A 25,040-nucleotide genomic window follows, 5' to 3' on the forward strand; every position below is an offset into this window, starting at 1 on the left:
CGTGGGTTTGTAAAAACTGGACTGGCACTGGATAGGCCTAGAGCCCGTGTCCACACATGCCAGCTTGGGACTGGGGTTTGTGGGTGCTGACCTAGTGCTAGGGCCTAGACCTAGGGCCTAGGCATAGAGCCTGGGACCATGGGGGCCAGCTTGGTGCTGGGAAAACCTGGAGGCTGGGTCTATGGATGCCAGCCTGGAGTCTGGGACTGCAGAGGCCAACCTGGAGCTAACACAGACTGATTCCTGAGGCAGCAGGTGCCAATCTGGTGCCTGAGGATAGGGGTATCTACCTGGTGCTGGGGTGGGCCTGAAACCTGGGGTTATATGGGCCAGCATGCACTGAGCTGCTCTGGAGCTCAGGACTGCCAGGGCCGTCTGGTACTGGGGTCAATGGCTGCCAATCTAGTGCTGGAGCAGGCCTACAAGATGGGTCTGCATGTGCTAGCCTGAAGTCTGGGGTTGTGAAGGCCCAGCCTGGCACTGGGGCAGACTGGGTCCCTGGTCTGCAAGGGCTGGCTGGAGGCTGGGTCCATGAATGCTGGCCTGAGGCTGAGGAGGACCTGGAAACTAGGTCTACAAAGGCCGGTCTGCAGTCTGGGGTTGCAGGGCCAGCCTGGAGCCTGAGGCTGCTGGTGCCAGCCAGCCAGGTGTTGGGGCAGTCTGGAGCCTCAGGTCACTGGGGCCATCCTGGCAGTGTGACAGGCCTGGAGCCTGAGAATGGTCTGATACCTGAGGCTGCAAGTGCTAAACTGGTGCTAGGGCAGGCCTGGAGCTTGGGTCCATGGGTGTCCCCTTGATGACTAGGGCTGCAGGGACCGGACCAACACTGGAGGGAGCATGAAGCCCAGGGCTATAGAGGCCAGCCCAGCCCTGGGAACAGTCTGGAGCATGGAGCCACTGGGGACAGCCCAGCCCTGGGGTAGGCCTGAGAGAATAAGTCCACTGGCACCAAGGCAGGCCTGCAGGCAGCTCCATGGTGTCTTGTCTGGAGCCTATATTCACTAGGGTCTGCCTGTTGCTGGATGGGTCTGAGGACTGAGTCCTTGGGGCCATCCTGGAGCCTGACTATGGTGTCTGGCCTGGCATTGGAACCAGTCCAGAGCCTGGGGCTGCTGCGGGCAAGCTTAGAAATTGTACGGGCCCAGAAACGAAGTCCAGTGAGGGGCCTGGGGCTGCAGGATCCTGCCTGGTGCTTAGATGGGCTTAGAGGCTCAGTCTGCGGGTACTGGCCTGAAATCTGGGCAATAGGGATCTAGCACTGGGTTTTACTGGGGCAGGCCTGGTGTTGGGGTCCGAGGCACCATTCTGGTGCTCACCTCCCTCTCTATCCCCCATGCAGAAGGTATCTCTCCCCACGTCATACTACCCAGGGTTGGAGGGAGGGTGGCATGGATGGGTCATGTAAAACTCTTTCCTATCCTCTTCACAGCATCTTTTCTGATTTCTGTGCAACATTCAGGTGCTGTAATCTCTCATTTGGTTTCCTTAGCTCTTGTGAGTGTATTTTCATGCATGGATAGTCCTTTAAATTGGTGTTTCTGTGAGGGAGTGAGCACTGGAAAGTCCCATCCTGCTATATTGCTGATGTCACTCCCCAAACTAATTATACTGTAGATTTTTATCTAACTTTAAGTGATATATCACTTCACATATAGTGTAAAAAGTTTACAACAGTATACTTCTAGTTCTCTCCTGGCCTTTATGCTGCTGTTGTCATACATTTTACCTGTACATATACACACAATAAATTATTACTTATGCTTTTTTTTATTTTTTTGAGACAGAGTCATGCTCTGTCACTCAGGCTGGAGTGCAGTGGCGCAATCTCCGCTCACTGCAATCTCTACCTCCCAGGTTCAAGCAATTCTTCGCCTCAGGCTCCTGAGTAGGTGGGATTACAGATGCCCACCACCATGTATGGCTAATTTTTGTATTTTTAGTAGAGACAGGGTTTTACCATGTTGGCCAGGCTGGTCTTGAACTCCTGACCTCAGATGATCCGCCCCACCTCGGCCTTCCAGATTGCTGGGATTACAGGCATGAACCACCATGACTGGCCTTACTTATGCTTTAAACAATTGTCTAGGAGAGATTTAAACAATGAGGAAAAGTCTTTATGTAATTTACTTATGTAGTTATAATTGCTGGTATACTCTTTATTCCTTTGAATAGATCCGTATTTCCATCTGGTATCATTTTGCCTTCTGATTGAGAAACTTTCTTTATATTCCTTTGATATTTCTTATAGTGCAGATTTGCTGGCGATGAATTCTTTTACCCTTTTCATGTCTTTATGTAAACTTCATTTTTGAAAGGTATTTTCACTGGTCAAAGAATTCTAGATTGACAGCTTTTTTGCTTCCAGTACTTCTAAAGATGTCGATCCACTTTCTGGTTTGCATTGTTCCTGAAATAAATCTGCCGTCATCCTTATCTTTGTTCTTGTGTATGCAATGTGTCTATTTTCTCTTTGTGATCCTAACATTTTTCTCTTATCATTGATTTTAAGCAATTTGATTATGATGAGTATGGCTCTACTTTCCTTGTTTCCTGTGCTTGAGTTTCATTAAAGCTCTTGGATCTGTGGTTGAATCAAAACTGGAAAATATTTGGCCATTATTTTAATTATATTTTTCCTTTACCCTCCTCCCTCACGGACTCCAATTACACATATATTAGGATGCTCAAAGTTGTCCCAGAGCTCACTGGTGTTATTTGGTTCCAACATTTTTTAAAAGTGTTTCCTTTTGGATAGTTTCTATTGTGCCTTCATATTCACTAATTTTTCACTCTGCAATGTCTAATCTGCTGTGAATCCCATCTAGTGTATTTCTTTATCTCAAACATTATACTTTTCATTTCTGTAAGTTTGATTTGAATCTGTGTGTCTTCCACATCTTAACATTGAATTTTTTCTCTAGCTTCTTGGACATATGAAATAGTTATGCTATTAATTTTATCACCTGTGTTATTTCTAGATCTGTTTTGATGTATGTTTTCCCTCTCATTATGGTTTGTATTTACCTACTTTTCATGCATTTTTTTTAATGTCAAACATTGTGAATTTTACCTTGTTGAGTGTTGGATATTTTTGTATTCCTACAAATATTCTGGAGCTATGTTTTCAGATAAAATTTAGCTATATGGCTTTTGGTCATTTCCTTTTTAGCTTTCTTAGGCAGGACCATGATAGTGTTTATCCTAGGACTAATTTTGTCCTGCTACTGCAGCAAAATCCTTGAGAGTACTACCTAATGCCCCATGAATTATGAGGTTTTCCAGCTGGTTGGTGAGAATATGAATTACAGTAGTCCCCCTACCTTATCTACAAGGGAGATGTTCCAAGACTCCAGTGGATGGATGCTTGAAACTGCAGATGGTACTAAGCCCTATATATGTGTTTTCCTCTCTCTATATACACATATGATAAAGTTTAGGCCAGGCATGATGGCTCATACCTGTAATCCCAGCACTTTGAGAGGCTGAGGCAGGCAGATCACTTGAGGTCAGGAGTTCAAGACCAGCCTGGCCAACATGGTGAAACCCCATCTCTACTAAAACCACAAAAATTAGCCGGGCATGGTGGCACATGCCTGTGGTTCCAGCTACTTGGGAGGCTGAGGTATGAGAATCATTTGAACCCGGGAGGCAAAGGTTGCAGTGAGCTGAGATCGCACCACTGCACTCCAGCCTGGGCGACTCACTGAGACTCTGTCTCAAAAAGTGTAATTTATAAATTAGGCACAGTAAAAGATCAACAATAGAACAATTAATATACAGTAATAAAAACCTATGTGAATATGGTCTCTCCGTCTCTCAATTTCTTATTGTACTGTCCTCACCTATTTTCAGACCACAGCTAACCACAGGTAACTGAAACCACAGAAAGCAAAGCCACAGATAAGGGGGGGCCTCCTGCTGAATTCCTAGCTTTGTGTGATTAGATTGTTACCTCTAATCCCTTTTGATGGCTATTGTTCTGGGTGCCAGCAATTTGCTCATACACATACACTGATTCCTTTCTCAGCAAAATATTGAGGAAGATCTTGATGTGGTTTGACTTTGTCCCCACCCAATTTCATCTTGAATTGTAGCTCCCATAATCCCCAAGTGTTGTGTGAGGGACCCAGTGGGAGGTAACTGAATCATGAGGGCAGGTTTTTCCCATTCTGTTCTTGTGATAGCGAATAAATCTCAGGAGATCTGATGATTTTATGAAGGGCAGTTTCCCTGCACATGCTTTCTTGCCTGCCGCCATGTAAGATGTGCCTTTGGTCCTCCTTTTCCTCCTGCCATGATTGTGAGGCCTCCCCAGCCATGTGGAACTATGAGTCCATTAAATCTCTTTCCTTTATAAATTACCTAGTCTCAGGTATGTCCTTATAGCAGTGTGAGAATGGACTAATAAATACAGACCTTCTGTGTACCTCTCCCTGTGCCCCTCTGTGGCCTTTGGCCTGCAAACTCTATCCTCATTATATTCCCCAGACTCGCAGTTCTATCTTGGCAACTTGGAGAAACCATTAGGCTCTGCCTGGGTTCTCTCCCTGCCTGTGGCCTGGAAACTTTCTTGAGGTGGTAAGTTGGGACAATTAAAATGCTCACCTCTCAAGAATCACTGTCCCTCCCTACCTGATGCTTAATGTCTTGAGAACCACTGTTTATATATTTTGTCTTCTTCTTTCTTTTAGTTGTTTCAAGCTAGAAGGTGAATCTGGAGTCTCTTACTGCTTTTACCTGACAGAGAAAGTTCTCTTCCCTTTTTTCTGAAAGCTCCTTTGAATCAGTTTTGCTTTAGGCATTGAGATGTCGCTCACAAGCTAATTTTCCTGGCTCTTCTTATCAGTGGGCATATTCTGACTTCCCTTACTTACTTACGAGCAAGCAAATAGCCAAGACTCAGATTTGAGTTTTGGGTACGAGGTTAGTACTTCATTCAATAAACTTCAAATCTGTCTGGAGAAGGTATAGTGAGGTTAGCTCTTGCCCCGCTAAATCTCAACATTGTGTGCTTTCTCTGTCTGGCTCTCCACTGTATCCCATTTCCTAGAATGGCTTTTGGTATAGAAGGTATTCAGTAAATACTTTACTTATGAATGAACAGACTGCCAAATAGCTTGCAAATTCTCTAACAGTTAAACATTTTATCAAATTAAAAATCTCAACGGTCAAAAACAGTATCAAACTAAAAACTCTAACAAATAACATTTATTTTTCTTTTACATATATATTTCACAGCCTGAACATCACATCTTCAGAGAAAGTTACTTTTATGCCATTGTATTTACTATTTACCACACAGGCATTGAACATTCTCATTAACATGATAAGACAATTTGCTGGTAAACATTTAAACACACAGACATTAGTTTCAGTATCTCAACATATTTTTGGTCATAACCAAGGAAATACATCAAAATAATGACAACATTGGCTAATATTTTACAAGCAAATATTTAACTCTGCATAGTTTATACAATAGGCTGTGGCAATAAATAATATCACCAATCTCATCAACTATTAACTGGCCACAAGAAGCCTAACATTCATTTTAATTATGATATGAAATGCTCTATTGGTGTAGTTTCAACATATCCTTAAATGTTTGGGTGTTTAACCTTGAATACACAAAAAGAAAAAATACTAAACTGGACTAAGAAGGTGTGTTTGGTTAACTACAAATATGTCATGTTCACATAGTACATTCCTAACATGAAGGCAAATATTTAAATAGAAAAACTAGCAGTCCAAAAAATGTGAATGTGCAAATTGTGAGTAAAACATTGCATTTAAATTTGCACTCATTTGCAAGTTACAGTACTAGCTCAGTATAAACACTAACAGGAAAAATATTCAGCAGGAAAGAATGGAAATGGCCTCTCACAGCAGAGAACTGGTCACTGCGCACTGCTCCACAGCTAAGAAAGTTTTCCAGGTGGTCTAGCGCTCCTAACACCTTATGATTATCCTTCATTCAACAGAGGAGGAGACTGCAGGCATGCTTCAGTCAGTGGTAAGAACAGGAAGAAAAACCCAAATCAGCAACATTTTCTTCCTTAATTTGGTATAAACGTCCTTTTCATTATTTCAAGTTACTAATTTCAAGTTACTAATTTGCTAATCTCAAATGTTTTCTGAATCAGGTTTGCTAAATGCTGTAAAGAATAGCTATCCTTCATACAATACTAGGTTTTATTTTTTTTAGTATGTCAGCATAATAAGGTACATGCGCATTCATTCCACCAACCTGTTTAGATAATACTCAGCTTGGGTCATATTCAAATTCTACACAGAGAGAGATTCTCTGTTTTCAATACAACTGCTTAGAAAGCAGAATTGCCTAGTGATGACTGTAGTGTGCCTTTTAACTGAAATGTATATAAAAATAAAACCCCAATCTTTATAGAATGTCAAGAATTCTGTTAGGGATGTTAAAAGCATTGGGCAAAACCCTGGTTTTCAGCGTGCCATCTGCACCACAGGAGAAGAGCCGATTGCCCTGGATGATGTCAATCTGCATGACTCCAGCCCCAATGTTTCGAAATATGGACTGCTTAGCATGTTCACTTTTAAATGAATGAATTAGGCCATGGCCTGTCAGTCTCCAAACCTAGTGCAAAACAAAAGGAGTTAAAAATATATTACGAAAAGACCAAAAGCAAAAACATGGCCCTTCTGCTCCCTTGGCCCAAGTGATCTCACTAAAGCCCAACCTTCCCACCCACTGCCTCTTTCCTAAGAGCTTATCTAAGTGGGAAATGATAACACCACTCCCACGATTCATTTACTGTCCTTCTTTCATATTTTCCTTCACATCCTCTTGTGGCTTCATATTAACCATATGTAGCCCATCTCTAATTCAATTAACTATTTGAGTTAATTCAGTTAAATGTGTTCCTCATGCTGAGCTAGGTCCTAAGGCTATGTAAAAGTAGTATGGTACAGACAGTCCCCTACTTACGATGGTTTGACAAGACTTTTTGACTTTATGACAGTGTGAAAGCAATATGCATTCAGTATGCTCCTTGGCTTATCCTGAGGTTAGTCTCAATAAACTCATAGTAAGTTGAAAATATTAAGTTGAAAGTATGTTTTTCAACTTAACAATATTTTTAACTTATAATGGGTTTGTTGGGACATAATCCCACCATAAAGTCAAGGAGCATCTGCACTAGCTCACTTACTGGAAACGTCACCTCCACCACACACAAGAGTACTGAGGGAGAGGGGAGAAGCTTCTAAGGAGCCAAACTAATGTCATCAAAAAATTTCATGCATTAAACTCATACACTTTATTCAAAATAGAATGCTTTAAAGCTTTCTAATGGCCTGAGTCCAATGAGTTTGATAATCTCATTGACCATAACAGTTTAGAAAGAACCATACAGGAGCATGGGGAGGCGGCAGAGTGTTGAGATATGCAGTATCTCCATGAAGCTTTATTTCAAAGAATGTGGAGTTTTTGTTTTTTCTCTTTCCAATCAGTCTTTAGCACATTCCAACCTCTTGTACTGACTCACCTTTATGTTACCTTCTGCTGAACCTGTGGTAAAATATTCCTCATAGGGATCCAAGGCCAGAGCCTTAATAGCTGAGTCATGGGCCTGGAACGTGTGAATGAGCTGCCTTTGCCTGATGTCAAAAATGCAGACGTGTCCTTTCCTACCCCCCGAGATTAGGAGTTGCTGTTTGGGTGCATACTGAAGTACCGTGGCACCATGATCGTGGCACGTGAAACCTGAAGAAGAAAAACATCAGAGAATTTCTCAAAACAATTTCTTGTCTTGGTAATTATGATGTCTAAATCCACATTTAAATACAGACATTACTGATGCATTTTTCATTCTAAGGTACATTTATTGTTTTGTAAGTCATTGAATTTCTGTAATCACATGATTAAAGAAAAATGTTAAGCAATGTCAGAACAAACTTTTTATCCATAATCCCAATATGAAATGAACACAGAGAGAAAAAGAAAGTTTAAACCTTAAGCCCTAAGTGATACTGCCTCATAAAAAGTATACAGAAGAGCAGAGACCAACCTTCTCAAAGTTGGTGAGTATTAACCCAGCCAAGTGCTGTACCGTACAAAAAGTTCTTTTCAGGTAAGTAATTGAAACAACGACACTATGAGAAAATGTGTGAATATTTTCAGTTAGTTACAAGTTAAGAAGTTCATTATCCTTCCCAGGAGTATTTGCATTTTAATATGATTAAAGATTCAAATTAACATGCAGAAAATTTGTAAGCAATGTTAACCACTGTTCGCAGAATTCTGCAATAAAATTGAGAAGTAACTACATGTTTCAAAATGCACATCAGTGTATTAAAAGACAGAATCTTTCTGTCTTTCTGACAATCTACTTCATTTAACCAAACTTACTTGAGCATGGAGCACTTTTTGGGTGGTACTATGTGGAAGACAGAGTTAGGACACTAATTTGGCAAGTATTGTCTTAAAAGGAATAATATTTAAATGGCACTGTTTACATTTCTAGTCATTATAATAAGGTTAACCTTTGTTTTATTTTATGGTTAGGGCCAGGTGTGGTGGCTCATGCTTGTAATCCCAGTACTTAGGGAGGTAGAGGTGGGAGGATAGCTTGACCCTAGGAGCTTGAGACCTGCCTGAGCAATACAGCAAGACCTTGATCTCCACAAAAAGGAAAAAAAGACAAAAAGTATTTTATGATGAGGTTTAATTCTTTAAAATATGCTATTTTCTATTAAGCTCAATGAATACTTTGCAACTAATTTCTTAAATAGCCTTGTTAGTAGTACCACTATCCATACCATATTTTCTGAATAGAATACAAAGAAAGACTATTTTGGATTTCTGAGACCATATATCTTTAACTCAGCAAGGAAGCCAGATATGCTAATTAACTTTCCAAATTTTTAGTCATTCATTCTAAATATTTCTCCATTTTCAACCTGTCAATAAATACTCACTGGATTCACTAATTAAAACCAAGAAAGCATTCCTTCATGGTGTATTATTCCTTCATGGTATATTTTTAAAAATCATAGACCTTAACTCACCATGAATGAGGCTGTTTCCGGGTGATATTAATGTGTCCCAGAGGCAAACATTTCTTTTAAAGAAACACAATAACAAAAATACATCATAAATGATTGTTCTAAGTCATCACCAGGGACAACCTGTCTTTCAGTCAAATATTTTGCTTATTCATTCTTATCTTTTTTGTTCACTCACACCTATAGAGAGTAGTGATTCCCAACTAGGATGGGGGTAGGGTCAAACTACACAGTTCCATCTCACATGGTCCTACCCGTCTCTGCATCCTCTACCCCATCTCCTTTCCACTGCCACTCCAGGAAACTGATATGACTTCCTGAGTATAAGGAATGCTTTTATATCCCCAGGTGGTAGCCACTGCAGGGAAACAAGATGTTATTCATGGGCATGTGTTGCTAATGAAAACCATGTGAGGTCAAAATAAATGTTGAGAATGATGGGGACAGTGTCAAATACCTGTTAGTCCCTGAATCCTCATCTCTCACCTTATACAAAAATTAACTCAAGATGGGTCAAACTTAAATCTAACACTTGAAACCATAAAAATTCTAGAAGATAACATCAAAAAAAACTACGCTAGACATTGACTTAAAGAATTCATGACCAAGAACCCAAAGGCAAATGCAACAAAAATAAATAAATGGGACCTAATTAAACTAAAACGCTTCTGCACAGCAAGAGTAAAAAGGCAACCTGCAGAGTGGGAGAAAATACAATGTATATATCTGACAAGGGACTTATATCTAGAATCTACAAGGAACTTAACAAGAAAAAACAATCCCATCAAAAGCGAGCAAAGGACATGAACAGATAATTCTCAAAATACAAATGGCCAACAAACAGGAAAAAATGCTCAAAACCACTAATTACCAGGAAAATGCAAATTAAAACTCCAAAAAACAATAGACGCTGGCATGGAGGTGGTGAAAAGGGGACACTTCACTGCTGGTGGGAATGTAAACTAGTAAAACCACCATGAAAAACAGTATACGGAGATTCCTTAAAGAACTATAAGCAGAACTACCATTCAATCCAGCAATCCCACTACTGGGTATCTACCCAGAGGAAAAGAAGTCATTATATGAAAAAGACACTTGCACATGCCTGTTTAGAGCAGCACAATTCACAATTGCAAAACTATGGAACCAACCTAAATGTCCATCAACCAACAAATGGATAAAGAAAATGTGGTACATATACACCATGGAATACTTCATAAAAAGGAATGAGATAATCACATTTTGCAGCAACTCAGATGGAGTTAGAGACCATTATTCTAAGTGAAGTAACTCAGGAGTGGAAAATCATATGTTGTATTTTCTCACTTGTAAGTGGGAGCTAAGCTATGAGGATACAAAGGATCAGAATGATATATAATGGACTCTGGGGACTTGGGAGGGGTGGGAGGAGGGTGAAGAATAAAAGACTACACACTGGGTACAGTGTACACTGCTCAGGTGATGGGTGCACCAAAATCTCAGCAATCACCACTAAAGAACTTATCCATGTAACCAAACACCACCTATTCCCCCAAACCTACTGCAATAAAATAAAAATGTTGAGAATGATGGTGACAATATCAGATGCCTGTTAGTCCTAGAGAAACTAACAGTGTTAACAGTAGTAGTTTAAAAAAGACTGAATAGCCTTAAAATAAAAATTACATATGTTAGGAATAACTTTCATTTTTACTTTTCTCTTTTTGGTAAGAAAAAACACTCTGAAATAAGAATTATGTAACAAAGTTTTTTTTTTAATGCCTAGAGTGGAAAAAACCCTACTAATAGAAAAGTATTCTTGCTAAAGGTATGGATTTCTAACGTTTTTATATTTCTTACTTTGCTTTTCTGTCAACCTACCTATTGTCATTGGAGTGTCCAGATGTGGCAACTAGACTTGAAGAGGTAATAAATGCAAAGTCACTTGTGGCTTTACTGTGGCACTGCCAACTCTACGAAAAACAAAGTGCAACTGATGTTATTTTACCATCGGATAAAATTTGATACAGTACCAACATACATGTCTGCTAATAACATACTATATGCATGAGCTAAAAATAGTTTTTAAAAACTCAGTCCAGGATAAAAGAATAAGTGATAGTACGAGGCTTAACTGTCATGTGTATATTATTTGGCTACTGTCCAATAATTTTTAATAACTGGAGTTGGTAAAAACAGAATTAAAGGTCATGTTTTTCAGATTATGTAAGAATAGGACATCAAAGTACATGAACCTACCTAAGACCCGTCAATTTTAGTGCTAATGATCTCAAATACATGTAATAAACTTTAACAGTCACAAAGGAAATGCTTACAGACCCAACTAGTCTTAGGATGTCAAGGTATTTTAAAATATAATGCATGTTTTTCTGTCTGGAATTATAGTGGTACAGATCTGACTGAAGACAAAAGTATAAATTTAAGATTACTTCCATTTCTGCATAGACAAGGTACAGTCTATAGTGTCCTAATTTAAGAGAAATATCTTATACACATAATTAAGAACATATGTATAGTTTACCCAAATACTTTTTAAAATTTTTCTAATCTATCTGTTCCCAGGAGGTTCAAGGCGTTCTGAACCTCCCTCCATATATGTGAAACCTGAAGTTTCACACAGGACAGCATCACCTTCCACCCTCCCCCATGTTCCTTTCCCCCACCATATCTCCATCAGGTAAAGATCTACTTGTCTTCATCACCAACTATTTTGTAATCCAATTTGGATTAAGGTGGCTCATTGGGATTGGTTATTTTATAATCTGGTAAGCACAATTCTGGAACAAATTGGAACAGATGTTTGGAAGCTGATTCTTTTTTTTTTCTGAGACGAACTCTCACTCTGTCGCCCAAGCTGGAGCGCAGTGGCACAATCTCAGCTCACTGCAACCTCCGCCTCCTGGGTTCAAGCGATTCTCCTGCCTCAGCCTCCCGAGTAGCTGGGACTACATGCACGTGTCACCATGCCTGGCTAATTTTTGTATTTTTAGTAGAGAGGGGGTTTCACCAGGTTGGTCAGGCTGGTCTCGAACTCCTGACCTTCTGATCTGCCCGCCTCGGCCTCCCAAAGTGCTGGGATTACAGGCGTGAGCCACCGTGCCCGGCGGAACCTGATTCTTAATGACAGAATTTTATCATGTGTATATTAAGAAGATAGAATTTTCAAAATGGATAAAAGTATAATAATAATTTAAAAAACCCCAAGTTGTACCACACACAGGGAAAGCCCCCAAAATTTTTAAAATATAAACTGTACTTCAAGGTGAAAAGCAAGGCTTTTTGTTTTTCAGGTCACTTCAGTCTAAAACTAGGGTAAAGATGGGTGCTGCTGTTAGGCTGGGATTGCTGAAAAAAATCATCCTTTTCCCAATAGGACCGCCAATGAGATTCACTGTCTGAAACAGACACTTCATGAACAAAATGTTGTATATATGCGCCCTGGGAACATTAGTGATACTTACCATATAAGGTTTAGGATTTGATGCAGTTTGGTTAACTTGCCAGATACTCAGAAAACCCTCTCCATCCGCAACACCACACTGTAAGAACAGTATAACTACTAAACACATGTTCTTAGCATCCACAGCAAAGGTAAAAACATGGAAGGAAGATTCACTAAGGCCCTACTAAATAAACATTCTGCCTCTAACTATGTTTCTGTTGCTGTCATTCCCAAAAAGTTCAAGTGCTAAAATATTCCCTGTCACTTTTTTTTTTTATTTTTTTAGAGACAGGGTCTCATTCTTTACCCAAGCTGGAGTGCAGTAGTGCAATTATAACTTACTATAACCTCAAACTCCTGGGTTCAAGGGATCCTCCAGCCTCAACCTTCTGAGTAGCTAGGACTAGAGGCACATGCCTGGGCTTTTTAAAAAATTTTTTGTAGGGATGTGGTCTCCCTTTGTTGTTCAGGTTGTCTCAAATGCTGGAGTTCAAGCAATCCTCCTGCCTTGGGCTCCTAAAGTGTTGTAATTACAGGTGTGAACCACTGTGACTGGCCCTTCCATTACTTCTTAACTGCTTACCTGTTTCACTGTTTTCCTCTAACCTCTTACTGATGAAATTTAGTAAGAAACTAGGTTTCTCTCAAGAACTTTACTGTGCTTACAGGAATCACCAACACACTCAACACAGGCAGTTTTTTAACTCTCGCAGTATATTTAGTATCTTTAAATAGATGATTAATCCATACTAAATTTTGTAGATTTTTGCTTCTATTGGAAGAAAAGAGAGTGTATGAATAGACTCCAACAAACTGTCTACTCAGTTTAAATCCAGGGTCACTGAATTAATTTTTCGATGCACTTTTATCACTTACTCCTAAATATCCACAACTATTTTCAGATGAATTTAGCAGTAGCCCCCAGAAACTAACCTTGTTGCCTTGTGAATTAAAATATAATCTAGTAACTCTTGCATTGCCAGCTTGACGAAAGCAGACAAGTTGCTGAGGCCGCGTCCATTCAAACATTCGTACACTGCCGTCCTGAGCACCTGTAAGATCTGAAACACAAGAGAAAAAGCAGGAAATAAGAAATTAAAGAGTTCCAATATTTTCTATTCTATAAATCAACCTCCAAATGAGGACACTTACAATTATTAGGTCATAAATACTTACAGTATTGATGGACTGGGTGTGAAGTCATTCTCTTAACATTATGTAGATTCCTTTTCATAAGCTTTAAAAGAAAATTTTAAAAATTTTATTTTGTGTATGCAGAAGAGATGAGGAAGGATATGCTTCAGGATAAATTCTGACATTTATTCTCTTACACCTTGCTTATTACTGAGATAAAGCCTGTTATGGATGTTCTGAACCACTACATAGAACACTTGTCTGAAGAGGGTGAGGAAGCACAGTCACTTGCTGGTATAGCCCTGGCCTGTGAGGTTACCAAGGTGCTTCATCTCATAATAAAGGAACTCTTCTTCAAGTGCCCCTCCCTGAGGATATTCAGGAGCACCTCCAGATGCTTCAGAGCAGAACATGAGAATGGGACCCCTCCAGCTACAGTGACAAGAATGTTACTGACGTGCTTTCAAGCACTTAGAAGTAGACATGAATTCCCCTTTAACTTTGCTTTACCATTTTGTATCTGTTTATTCATCTGTAAAACGATAATGGAGGGTAATAATAGCACCTACCACCTAGGATTGTTGTGAGAAAAAGCATGCATCTGACACTAAGAAAGTCATATGAGGCCAGTGTGGTGGCTCATGCCTGTAATCCTAGCACCTTGGGAGGCTGAAGCGGGTAGATCACTTGAGCTCAGGAGTTCGAGAACAGCCTGGGCAGCGTGGTGAAACCCCATCCCTACAAAAAATACAAAAATTAGCCAGGCACGCTGGCATGCACCTGTAGTCCCAGCTACTTGGGAGGTTGAGATGGAAGGATCAATTGAGCCCAGGAGGTCAAGGCTGCAGTGAGCCGAAATTGCACCACTGCACTCCAGCCTGGGCGACAGAGCCAGACCCTGTCACCAAATAAAAAAGCCACAATAAATAAAAAAGCCACAATAAATGTCAGCTGTCATTATCATGGCCTATCTACTGGTGTTTGTCGCTGAAATTTAGGATCATTCCTATGTCAAAGAGATTCCAACTGATTTTTCAGAGAGTCCAAATCCAGAAATGATACCTATAAGTAAATAACATACCACACTAGCTCCAGTGCTAGTCTGTCCAGTGCCCAGCCATGGCAGAGATGAAGGTGGATGCACCTGACTTGCTGAATAGGATGTTGCACTGGGTTGATAAAGAGTTGTAGTGGAACCACGATAATCAACATCATCTGAACTGTGAAAAACATTCATGTGTTACTGTGAACATTCCCTTTTCTCTTAACACAAATTCCAACTAAAAATCTTCTTATGTACCCATAGGACAATCTTTATTTTAAAAACTAAGTAGCCATGAGAAAAACTTAGGTACAAGTCCTAATCGCCAATGTTAATACTGGTTAACTTTTTTCCCTTTTGGCAAAATGTAAATTTAGTCTAATGTTGTTTGGGGACAACTTTATTGCTGCACAAGTTGAAACAAAAGTTTGTTTTTATCTATGGAAAAATATTATGTTCTCTTCAAGTACAGATAGCTCAGTATCAAATTAACACGTTTAAAGAAATTTGAGTTTAAAGATTTCTTGGAGTAAGATATATAAAATGTGAAAGTAATTGTTGTGATGGATTGTATCATAGTACATGGTTATATCTACTCTGAAATGTGATATTAAATCCTAGTTATATCACATACTAACAAAAAAAAGAATTCAACAAAATGAAGAGAGAAACTATCATGGCACCATCCTCAAGCATGAACAATTTCTAAGAGTCTGGAGAAAAGCAGGAGGGAAGGCAAACCACGAAGAAGAAACCTCAAAATAGGTAAGAACGGCAAAACACTCTTGGTGCAGTGTCCATAGCTTCATGAAAAGTAAAGCCGTCTACATTTTTATGTTTAAAAAAAGGTATGCTTATCAGGTGATAAGAAGAAACACTGCAAAATTACTCGGTAAATGTGACTCAGTGTAATTAACATATTTGTGTATACTGTTTTAATTATCCAGATCAGATTAATTTACTGAATATCATGAAGCCAAGTGTTAGGGATTATCCTTATTGAAATATTATCAATAGTGTAGGGTTTAATGGAAGTGTAATTCATTCAGTTAATGTAGACAAAGACTTTCACTGGCAGCTAAACCAATTATATTTGTCACCTACCCAAATGAAGGAGATACATGTATACCTTTTGAAATAATTCAAATCATGTGCATAACCATTTAGTGGGTACTTCTTACAGAAAACTATATGTAAAAGTGACTATGCGACAAACCTTTTGGATTCTCTGTCATATTCTTCTCCGATCCATATGTATGACTGACAGGCCAGTAGAGAAGTAACATCAAGTTCTTGAACATCATGTGTTGAAGCCAAAACAATTTCATTACAATTTGCCTATAAAGCAAAGGCAGAATCAATGATTTAAGCAATTTCACTAAGGAGAAATACACTGTTTATAATGATGAGAGCTTTTACCTTATTAACAGAAAATGCCATGATCATATCAGATTCCTTATGGATGACTTTCGCCTTTCCACCTGGATAGCCCAGATCAGCTTCAACCTAGAAAACATTCATCAGCAGTTTTAGTTGCTGCAGCACAGCTCTATTTAGAGTTATGCACATCCCATAAGATTTAAAAGTAGGATAAGAAGAAAATGTAGCAGCAGCAGCAGCAAGAAAAAAGGGTAAAAGTAACTTTAATGTGTTGAAAACGAGCTTTGGAAAATTTGCTTAAATTCTCTGATGTCCTGTAATCACCCCAATTTCCACTGTGATGGTAAGATACTGATTAATTATAAAACATGGCTAATACATTTTTATTAGTAATTTATACAGTAGTATGTCTCTCTTAGCTCTTCCAAAAGTGCATAAATATTCTGCAATAAGAATGTGTATACATTAAGAGGCACAGAGTGGAGTAAAAAGCCATAGAAAACCACAAAGAAACCACCCTTTGAAGTAAGGGTGGTGAGACAGAAATAAGGAAAAGTTGGAAAGAGGGATACTTCGAAAGGAATAAAAGAGACTGATGAGAGGAAGATGCAATGGCTTAGGGTTGGTGATGGGAAGGAAAGAAAAGGCAGAATCAAGACGGAAAGATGAAACAGCCATGCTTAAAACAGAAAAAGTGACAAGTGAAGATGGGACAGGGAGCAAGAAAGAGAAGAACCAAGGGCAAGACAGAGCAAGCCAGATACAGTGAAGCATCTCCTCCCCTGTGCCACTGAAGTGGCATGGGAGTACTATGAGTTCTCTGAGTAGTTAGCCAGTTGGGCAGGTCATGGTTAGTATCAGAGATGAGGCGTTAGCTCCTTGAACTTTAAAGAATGAGCTAAATACAAGATCTTGGAATACTACCTTGATGTGGCAATCTTCTGCTACGCAGTTTTGGTTGACCTGCTCCACATGTTCTTCTATAGACTAAATACCACCACACCGTCACAAACACAAAACACATGCATGGAATGAAATTATAAAGACAGTGAAATATTTCAAGCTGAAATGGCCACTCCACCACTTAAAGATGATAAAAATGAATTTGCAAAATCAAGAAAAAATTAAACCGAATAAAACAGTCATCAAATATACACAACACAAAGCCAAAAGGGCAAAATTAATGTGACTATTACATAAACACAAGAACATAAAAGCTATTTCAAAATAAAAATTAGTTATCTGTATACAGTTTTAAGAAATTTAAGTTACATAACTGGTAATCTATAAAATTAAAAGCCCATTTGTATGAGCAGATGCAGAAGATGCTACATAAATTCCTGCCCTATAGGGGTTGATTTAAAATACAAATTAAAATATTTATTTCTAAGCATAGATTCAAAATATTGATAATTATTTCACTCTTTTAAGGAATATGATGATTTTTCTCTAAGTAAATAAATGTTTAATAAAATCAGGCATGGAAAAAGAAATCACTCAGTAATTTGCTCCCGGGTTGATGCAGGGTCCAAAGGATGGCTGCAATCAGAAGTTATATTTCTGCTCTGCTGTGGAAACTCTGAAGGTTTGATCAGAGAAACAAACTCTTCCTCATACCTTTTCAGGTGACTGCCTCCCTTTCATCACGAAGGGCCATTCAAATTTTCTGCCCATGCCTCTAGGGACTCCCCTATGGCTGCTGCAGCTGATAAAGATGCATCCAAGAAAACTTCCAAGGAATGGTCAATGTGTGGCACAGCTAACTCAGTGAAGGCCAAACTGCTGAAGAATCTATTTGTCTTAACTAGCTGAATTCACCAATCTGTTTCCCAAAAACTTGTTTTGTGAAATATTTTCCTGTAATATCTTCAGTGAATAAAAGATCTTATTCTTATAAATATATCTATAACTTCAGCATTTCTCAGGGATTTTTTTTAAATGCACCCAGCATTTTTAGGATTAGCCTGCCAATTTTATTGGTCAATTTTCTGAATTTGCCAAATTCAGTGATTACCAAAATCCTATTTGACAATTTTAAAGATGTAAGCACTCTTACTGGATTGGGTAGAGTTTTAGTAAGTTTTGCATATTTCTGAGCCTAGCGACGAGTTTTTATTTTGTCCTAACAGCCTTAATGTTTCATTCATAATTTTTTTCTTAATGAAAACACCTTTTTTCCAGATCTGAGCTATTCAAAACAGCAATCACTAACCATATGTAACTATTTAAATTTAGATCAATTAAAATTAAAATTCAGTTTCTCAATCATGCTAGCCACATTTCAAGTACTCAGTAACCACATGTGGCTGGTGACTACTATGTTGGACTATGCAGATACAGATTTCCATCATCACAGAAAGTTCTATGGGACAGTACTGGACAAGACAGTAATTCCATTCAATGTTTTAAAATTAAAAGGGTACATGATAAAAATTCTTCCATCCTAACTCCCAGCCATGTACTTCCCTTCCTTGGAGCCAACTGATGCTTATATAGCACTTTAAGAAACATTCCGTTTATCTCTGTCCTACTTCCCTGTTCATGGGGACCCACTACTGGAAGAAAAATAGAACACACAGAGACTGAGGAGCATAATGGAAGGGAGACTAAGGGGCGGAGAGGGGGAGAATTAGTTAAGGAAGAAGCAAACTCGTGGGGAAGGGCAAGACGAGAATGGGAGGGTCCAAGAAACCCAGACACCTGGCTTCCCACAGCACTCTACACTCTGACAAGTCAACCAGTCAAGCTGCTATCAACCTTACCAATACTTAAAACATACTTGTGATAAATCATTAATTTTAATAATTTGAAGAACAAAACACTCAGAAAATTGATCACTCAATGAACTGGTTTTCTGTGAATAACAGAGCCCCTAACTGACCAGAAATCTTATTGATTAAGATAGGGTCTCACTTTGTTACCCAGGATGGAGTGCAGTGGTGTGTGATCTCAGCTCACTACAACCTCCACCTCCTGGGCTCAAGCAATCCTCCTGCCTCAGCCCTGCAAGTAGCTGGGATTACAAGCATACACCATCACACCTGGATAATTGTTTTGTATCTTTTGTAGAGACAGGGTTTCACCATGTTGCCAAGCTGGTCTCAAACCCCTGAGCTCAGGAGATCCCCCACCTAGTGCTAGGATTACAGGTGTGAGCCACTGTGCCTGGCTAAAATCTTTTATTTTAAATCACTATCTTAGATTCCTATATTTTAGTTTATGGAATTTGGACTCAGCATCACTATAGGAAATGCTATACACAGTGGTTTAAATAACAGAGGCAAATAATTTGCCTCTGATTTCCCTAACAAAGTCACATCAATAATTTCAATGCCATAAGGGTCTTTTGTTATGAAAAAGCTTATAACTAGGACTCAAAAGGTCTCTACAGTTCATTCTTCTACTTCCTCATTTAAGTATATAATTTTTAAATCCATAGAGAAAACAAATGACTGTTCATAAGGGCTGACCACAATTACTATTCAGGTAAGTGGGTGAGTGGGAAAAAGAACAAGTATGGTAGGTTCCACTGCCCTGGGCATGAGGAAAAACTGAGAAGCAGTCTTATACTTTATCTCGGGAAATCGAGCCATATGGACTCTCTCTGTTTTCACTTTTCTAAGCGAAATATAATTCATTTCTTCTCTTCTCATTGATTGTGTTTGCCAAATCTTTATTTTTTTTGAGACGGAGTTTCGCTCTTGTTGCCCAGGTTGGAGTGCAATGGCACAATCTTGGCTCACTGCAACCTCTGCCTCTCGGGTTCAAGCAATTCTCTTACCTCAACCTCCCGAGTACATGCGCCACCACGCCCGGCTAATCTTTTGTATTTTTAGTAGAGATGGGGTTTCTCCATGTTGGTCAGGCTGGTCATGAACTCCTGACTTCAGGTGATCTGCCCGCCTCGGCCTCCCAAAGTGCTGGGATTATAGGTGTGAGCCACCATGCCCCGCCATGTTTGCCAAATCTTTAATTACATCAGACACTCAACTCTGAACACTCTTCAAACTGCTCATTACCTCACTAATTACCTCACTAAATAGCCAAACAGACTGAAATGCTCATATAAAAGGTCCTACTTTTATAAGGAAGAGGTCACTTGCCAATCTCCCAAACTGCTAATTCTTCTTGAACCATGTCTGCTATTACATTACTAATTGTATTAGCTTAAAAATAACCATGCAATGCAGAACCTCTGTCTTGCTTTGTAAGAGCAATCTTCCTTCATCTTGTATTTGCTATTTCTGTAGTTTATTCTCTCACAAAAGTATCCTGAATTTGTTGCTTCAAATCATCATTCTGTTCATTTCTAAGTGCTAAGTAAAGAAAATGCTTTTAAAGGGCTATTTTATATTTTAAGTACATATTTGGAGAATATTATAGAGTAAGCTTATATATTAAATTCCTCAAACCATCCATCACAATGTTTATTACGTGTAAAAACCTAATGACAAACACTGTAAAGTACCAACTTTCACTTGAACATATGTAATTTATCAAAGTACCTATATTGTTTCATTGCTATGAAATGAAAATTATAAGGTTTTAACTTAAAAGTAGTTCACGGTAGTTTAGTGAACTTTGACTATTACCCAACCAGAAAGAAAATTTCAGAATAAATCAAGCACTGATTTCCTTAGAAATGTTAAAGAAAACTAAAGAAAAATTACAATAGAAAATATTTTTCTCAAAATACCTCACTCTGCTTTCTTTTCTTAGTGAAAATATATCTAATAAATGTCTCTTGAAGGACCTCTTGTTTAACAAGGAAATGCCAAAGTCGTTTGACTGGAAATGCAGAAGAATCCCGGGACCTATTAAAAAAAATTAACATATCAAACTACTTTAGTCTATAGAAAATATGTTTATATTTGCAGATATTTATTTTTAAAACCTTCACAATCTATTGCAAAGATATTTATTTTTAAAACCTTCACAATCTATTGCAAAGAAGACACACCATTAAGCTCAACAAAACTGTACAGTTTACTTTTAATTTTTAGTTCTCCTAAAAATCATTTCATCTAGCAACTAATTCTCTAATTACACTGAATGAACCAGTTAAGCTGAGAGTCAAATGAATCTCTTATTATTCTCTTTTTAAATTATACTTTATGTTGGTTCTCTTGGTTAAAGCATATCAGCAATGAATACAAGTCATAGATACCGATTCTAACAGCCTAACAAGCTAAAAAGCTTTGTTCTTTCAAGCTTATTTTAATAGTAAAAACTATTAATCAGGGTCCACTACCTCAAAAAAAAAAAGCATGCTGCTTATCAAAAGGGACCTAGATCGGCAGGTAAAAGATCAAAACATCAGTTAAAAACCTGTAATGTGTTTACTGTTAAATTACTGACAAAAGTCAGAAGCACCTTATTTGCATATATAGATTGTTAGAAAAAAATTCTGTAAGAGTTCTGACAATAAGAACATAAATATGCCGTACGCAGTGGCACATGCCTGTAATCCCAGCACTTTGGGAGGCCAAGACCAGGGACTGCTTGAGCCCAGGAGTTTGAGACCAGTGTGGGCAACATGGTGAAACCCTGTCTCTACAAAAAATACAAAAAAAATTAGCCGATGGCGCTCGCCTGTTGTTCCAGCTACTCAGGAGGCAGAGGTGAAAAAGATGGGTTGAGCCCAGGAGGTTGAGGCTGCAGTGAGCTGAGATTGCACCACTGCTCTCCATCCTGGGTGACAGAGTGAGACCTTGTCTCAAACAAACAAACAAACAAAAAACACCACACCGGAAATTAATACAATAAAGACTTTTTCCTTTATGTAAATGGAATGCCTATGAATTACAGATAATACTGGGAAAAATTCTATTCAAATTTCTGATATTTTTCTTAAGCGTATTCTGCTAAAAATAGGACTGCAGGTTCAAAATTATGAATGTTTTAAAGTATATTGGCATACTTAGCCAAACTGTCTTCCAGAAAAGTTAAGCTATGCTCTTTATCAGCATTATAAGAGCTTTCTTACTTGAATGGGGTATTTTCAGGTTCTAGCATTGCTTTATTTCGAAGAATAGCTGGTCCAGCTCCCACTGAAAGGTCAGTTGGATATGTGTTGATATAGTTAGGGGGTGGACCTTCAAACTGATCCATTTTCTCTTGCAAGATCTGTTCCCAGTTCTCCAAGTTTTTAATCACAGCAATACCTAATGGTGATGTTACAGGCAGCTCTACAAGGTGACAGAATATGTTATTTATTTTAATAAAAAATATCGATCATCACCCAAATATTTATAGAATCTGAATTCTCAGAGACAATACTTCTGAAAATACAAATAAATCTGCAAATGTTAATGTAATACAGTTTAGATTCTTAATGCTTTCAACAAAACAGAAGTGGGTTTCTGCTCTTTCTCAATCTTCTGTGTAGAGAGTGATTCTTGATATAAACTAAAGTATTAGACTGAAGCCAGGTGTGGTGGCTCACACCTGTAATCTCAGCACTTTAGGAGGCCAAGGCAGGTGGATCGTTTGAGCCCAGGAGTTCAAGACCAGCCTGGGTAATGTGATGTAACTTTGTCTCTTACAAAAAATACAAAAATTAGCCCAGCATGGTAGCACATCTATAGTTCCAGCTACTCAGGAGACTGAGGTGGGAGGATGGCTTGAGCCTAAGAGGCGGAGTTTGCAGTGAGCTCTGATCGCACCACTGCACTACAGTCTGGGCAACAGAGCGAGACTCTATCTAAAAAAATAAAAATAAAGTCACAGATTGGAGCCTAAAATAAACAAGACTTTATAAAATATCTAATGCACTATTTTTTAAGTACCAAATGACCTTATATATAGATTTTGTAAAGAGAAACTTGACGGCAATTTATTATACTTAATAACATTAATTTTTAAATTCCAAACTCACCAGAGAATTCCAGTCCAGCAATAGGAAAGAAATTCTTGACATTGTGAAGTGCTAGTTTAACCATTGTCAAATGTAGAAGAGCCCAGCTGTTCAAGGAGGGGCAAAAAGAGTCTTTAAGTGAAAAATAAAATCATGGGAGAAACAGAGTGGTGTTCCCTGCCAACTGTTTAGCCCACTCTCCAACCCAGAAAAAAAGCTGTCATTGAGATTTACTATGCAAAAATGGCACCTCTGTGGTCACTGAATATAAAAAACTTGCAATACTATATTACACTTGCTGAAAATTACCTCGTGGAAAAAGATTTACCACGTAGTCACATGAAACCTAATAGTATACCAATAATTTATATATTAAACTCTAACAGTATATCCATGAGTTACATATTTTTTCCTCACTAAAGATGCTTGTGTTTGCACTCTCCATAAAAGCTAGTCTTTGGAGGTGGAGAAAACACTATGTAGACATTGACCTCAAAGGTGTAGAATTTGTAACCTGGAAACATAAGTCATTTCTTATATAAATTCAGGATAATAATGTTATTTAAAATTAATAACATTGGGGTTTTCTACAAAAAGAAAAGCCAAAAAAAAAAATGAGAGAAAGGAAAGTCTTATTTACCTATAGGAATTTGGATCTTGGTGCTCCTGTATTTGTGTATCTGAAAAAAAGGCATCATCTTCTTCATCACTATGAATGCTTTCATCAGAATCATATATAACACCACTATCAGACAAAGGAAGAAATGGCTGCAATAAAAGGTAAAATTATTTTTTAAAGATTATAATTTCATAAACATATAAAATATATTTTATGTAACGTATATATATTTAATATAGAAAATATTTTTAGTATATAATTATTTTTGTTCTAACATAAAAGTAAACATTTTAAATGGTGTCAGCATAAGTAAAAATTTTCTTTTGCAGATGATGCTACATCTACAAAAGTCAAGATGACTAGGTAAAACTCTCAGATTCAATAACTGAATAGCTAGATACGAAATTTTTTTAATCAATAGTTTTCTTCTTATAGATCAGCAATAAATAGTTAGAAAAGTCTAAAGAAATACAAAAGGACAAACTATGAAAGCTGTGAGAGAGCTATTGTGAAGGAAATTATAAATCTTTATAAAATTATATGAAGGGAAGGACTGAAATGTGTAAAAACTGTAATTCTTTATAAGTTAATTTACATAGGCTTTAAGTAATTTCAATAAAAATCTCCCTGGGAATTTCTCTTCCTGTTTTGGAACTTTAAAATGATTCTGAAGTTCGTAGAGAAGAAAAAATAGATGAGATTAGCTGGGGAATTTTTTTTTTTTTTTTTTTTTTTTTTTTGAGGCGAAGTCTCGCTCTGTGGCCCAGGCTGGAGTGCAGTGGCGCAATCTCGGCTCACTGCAAGCTCCGCCTCCCGGGTTCACGCCATTCTCCTGCCTCAGCCTCCCGAGTAGCTGGGACTACAGGCGCCCGCCATCACGCCCGGCTAATTTTTTTGTATTTTTAGTAGAGACGGGGTTTCACCGTGTTAGCCAGGATGGTCTCGATCTCTGGGAATTTTTTTTAAATAAAAAAATCCCATTTTTTTAGTGGACATTAAACTAAGAAAAATGTAGTCTAGATTGATGCAAAAATATAATACAAAAATCATATACGTATAAGAAGTTAATCTGACAAAGGTAACATCTTAAGTCAGTAGGAGAAAAAGAAAGATTATTTAATAAATAATAATGGAACAACTAGTTAGCTAAGTGTGGGAATGGGAGATGAAGTCTGATCCAGTCTGTTCCTCACTTTATTCTAGATAAATAAGAGAATTAAAAGTTAAGGAGGAGGAAAAAGAAAAAGAACAGGAGGAAACAGAGAAGGAAGGTAAAATAAATGTACACATTTATTAGTGGAAAAGACTTCTGCTGAAAAACAATGTAATCAATAAGGAAATGTATGGATGGATCTAATTTTTAAACTTTTTAAAATTTCTGTGCATGATAAACTTTTTAAAACTTCAAATGCATAATAAACAAAATTTTAAAGCAAATAAACTAGAAAAAGCTTAACAAGATAAATTAATAATATCCCTAGATAAAGTATCCATAAAAAGGAAAAACACCATAATCTCAACAGATAAT

The 25,040-nt window shown here is 38.1% G+C and overlaps 1 protein-coding gene across 8 annotated transcripts in view; it reads right to left on the reverse strand.

Moving 5' to 3' along the window:
• Positions 1–5,193: 5,193 nt before the first annotated feature.
• DMXL2 (Dmx like 2) overlaps positions 5,194–25,040 on the reverse strand; it is a 172,574-nt gene continuing 152,727 nt past the window's right edge. For 2 of the 8 annotated variants that reach the window (XM_055363012.2, XM_055363013.2), the window contains exons 30-44: positions 23,534–23,661; positions 22,915–23,000; positions 22,024–22,225; positions 20,734–20,851; positions 16,962–17,024; positions 16,077–16,163; positions 15,874–15,995; positions 14,697–14,835; positions 13,658–13,718; positions 13,415–13,542; positions 12,501–12,578; positions 10,900–10,991; positions 9,043–9,095; positions 7,521–7,738; positions 5,194–6,610 (exon numbers count right to left, since the gene is read on the reverse strand). In XM_055363012.2, the coding sequence (XP_055218987.2) occupies positions 6,401–6,610; positions 7,521–7,738; positions 9,043–9,095; positions 10,900–10,991; positions 12,501–12,578; positions 13,415–13,542; positions 13,658–13,718; positions 14,697–14,835; positions 15,874–15,995; positions 16,077–16,163; positions 16,962–17,024; positions 20,734–20,851; positions 22,024–22,225; positions 22,915–23,000; positions 23,534–23,661 (1,785 nt within the window). In that variant the 3' untranslated portion in view covers positions 5,194–6,400. The other 6 variants (XM_019011116.4, XM_019011115.4, XM_055363014.2 and 3 more) reach the window with 5 other exon arrangements.

This window comes from Gorilla gorilla, chromosome 16 (genome assembly GCF_029281585.2).
Source record: "Gorilla gorilla gorilla isolate KB3781 chromosome 16, NHGRI_mGorGor1-v2.1_pri, whole genome shotgun sequence".
In the NCBI taxonomy this organism is placed as follows: Eukaryota; Metazoa; Chordata; class Mammalia; order Primates; family Hominidae; genus Gorilla; species Gorilla gorilla.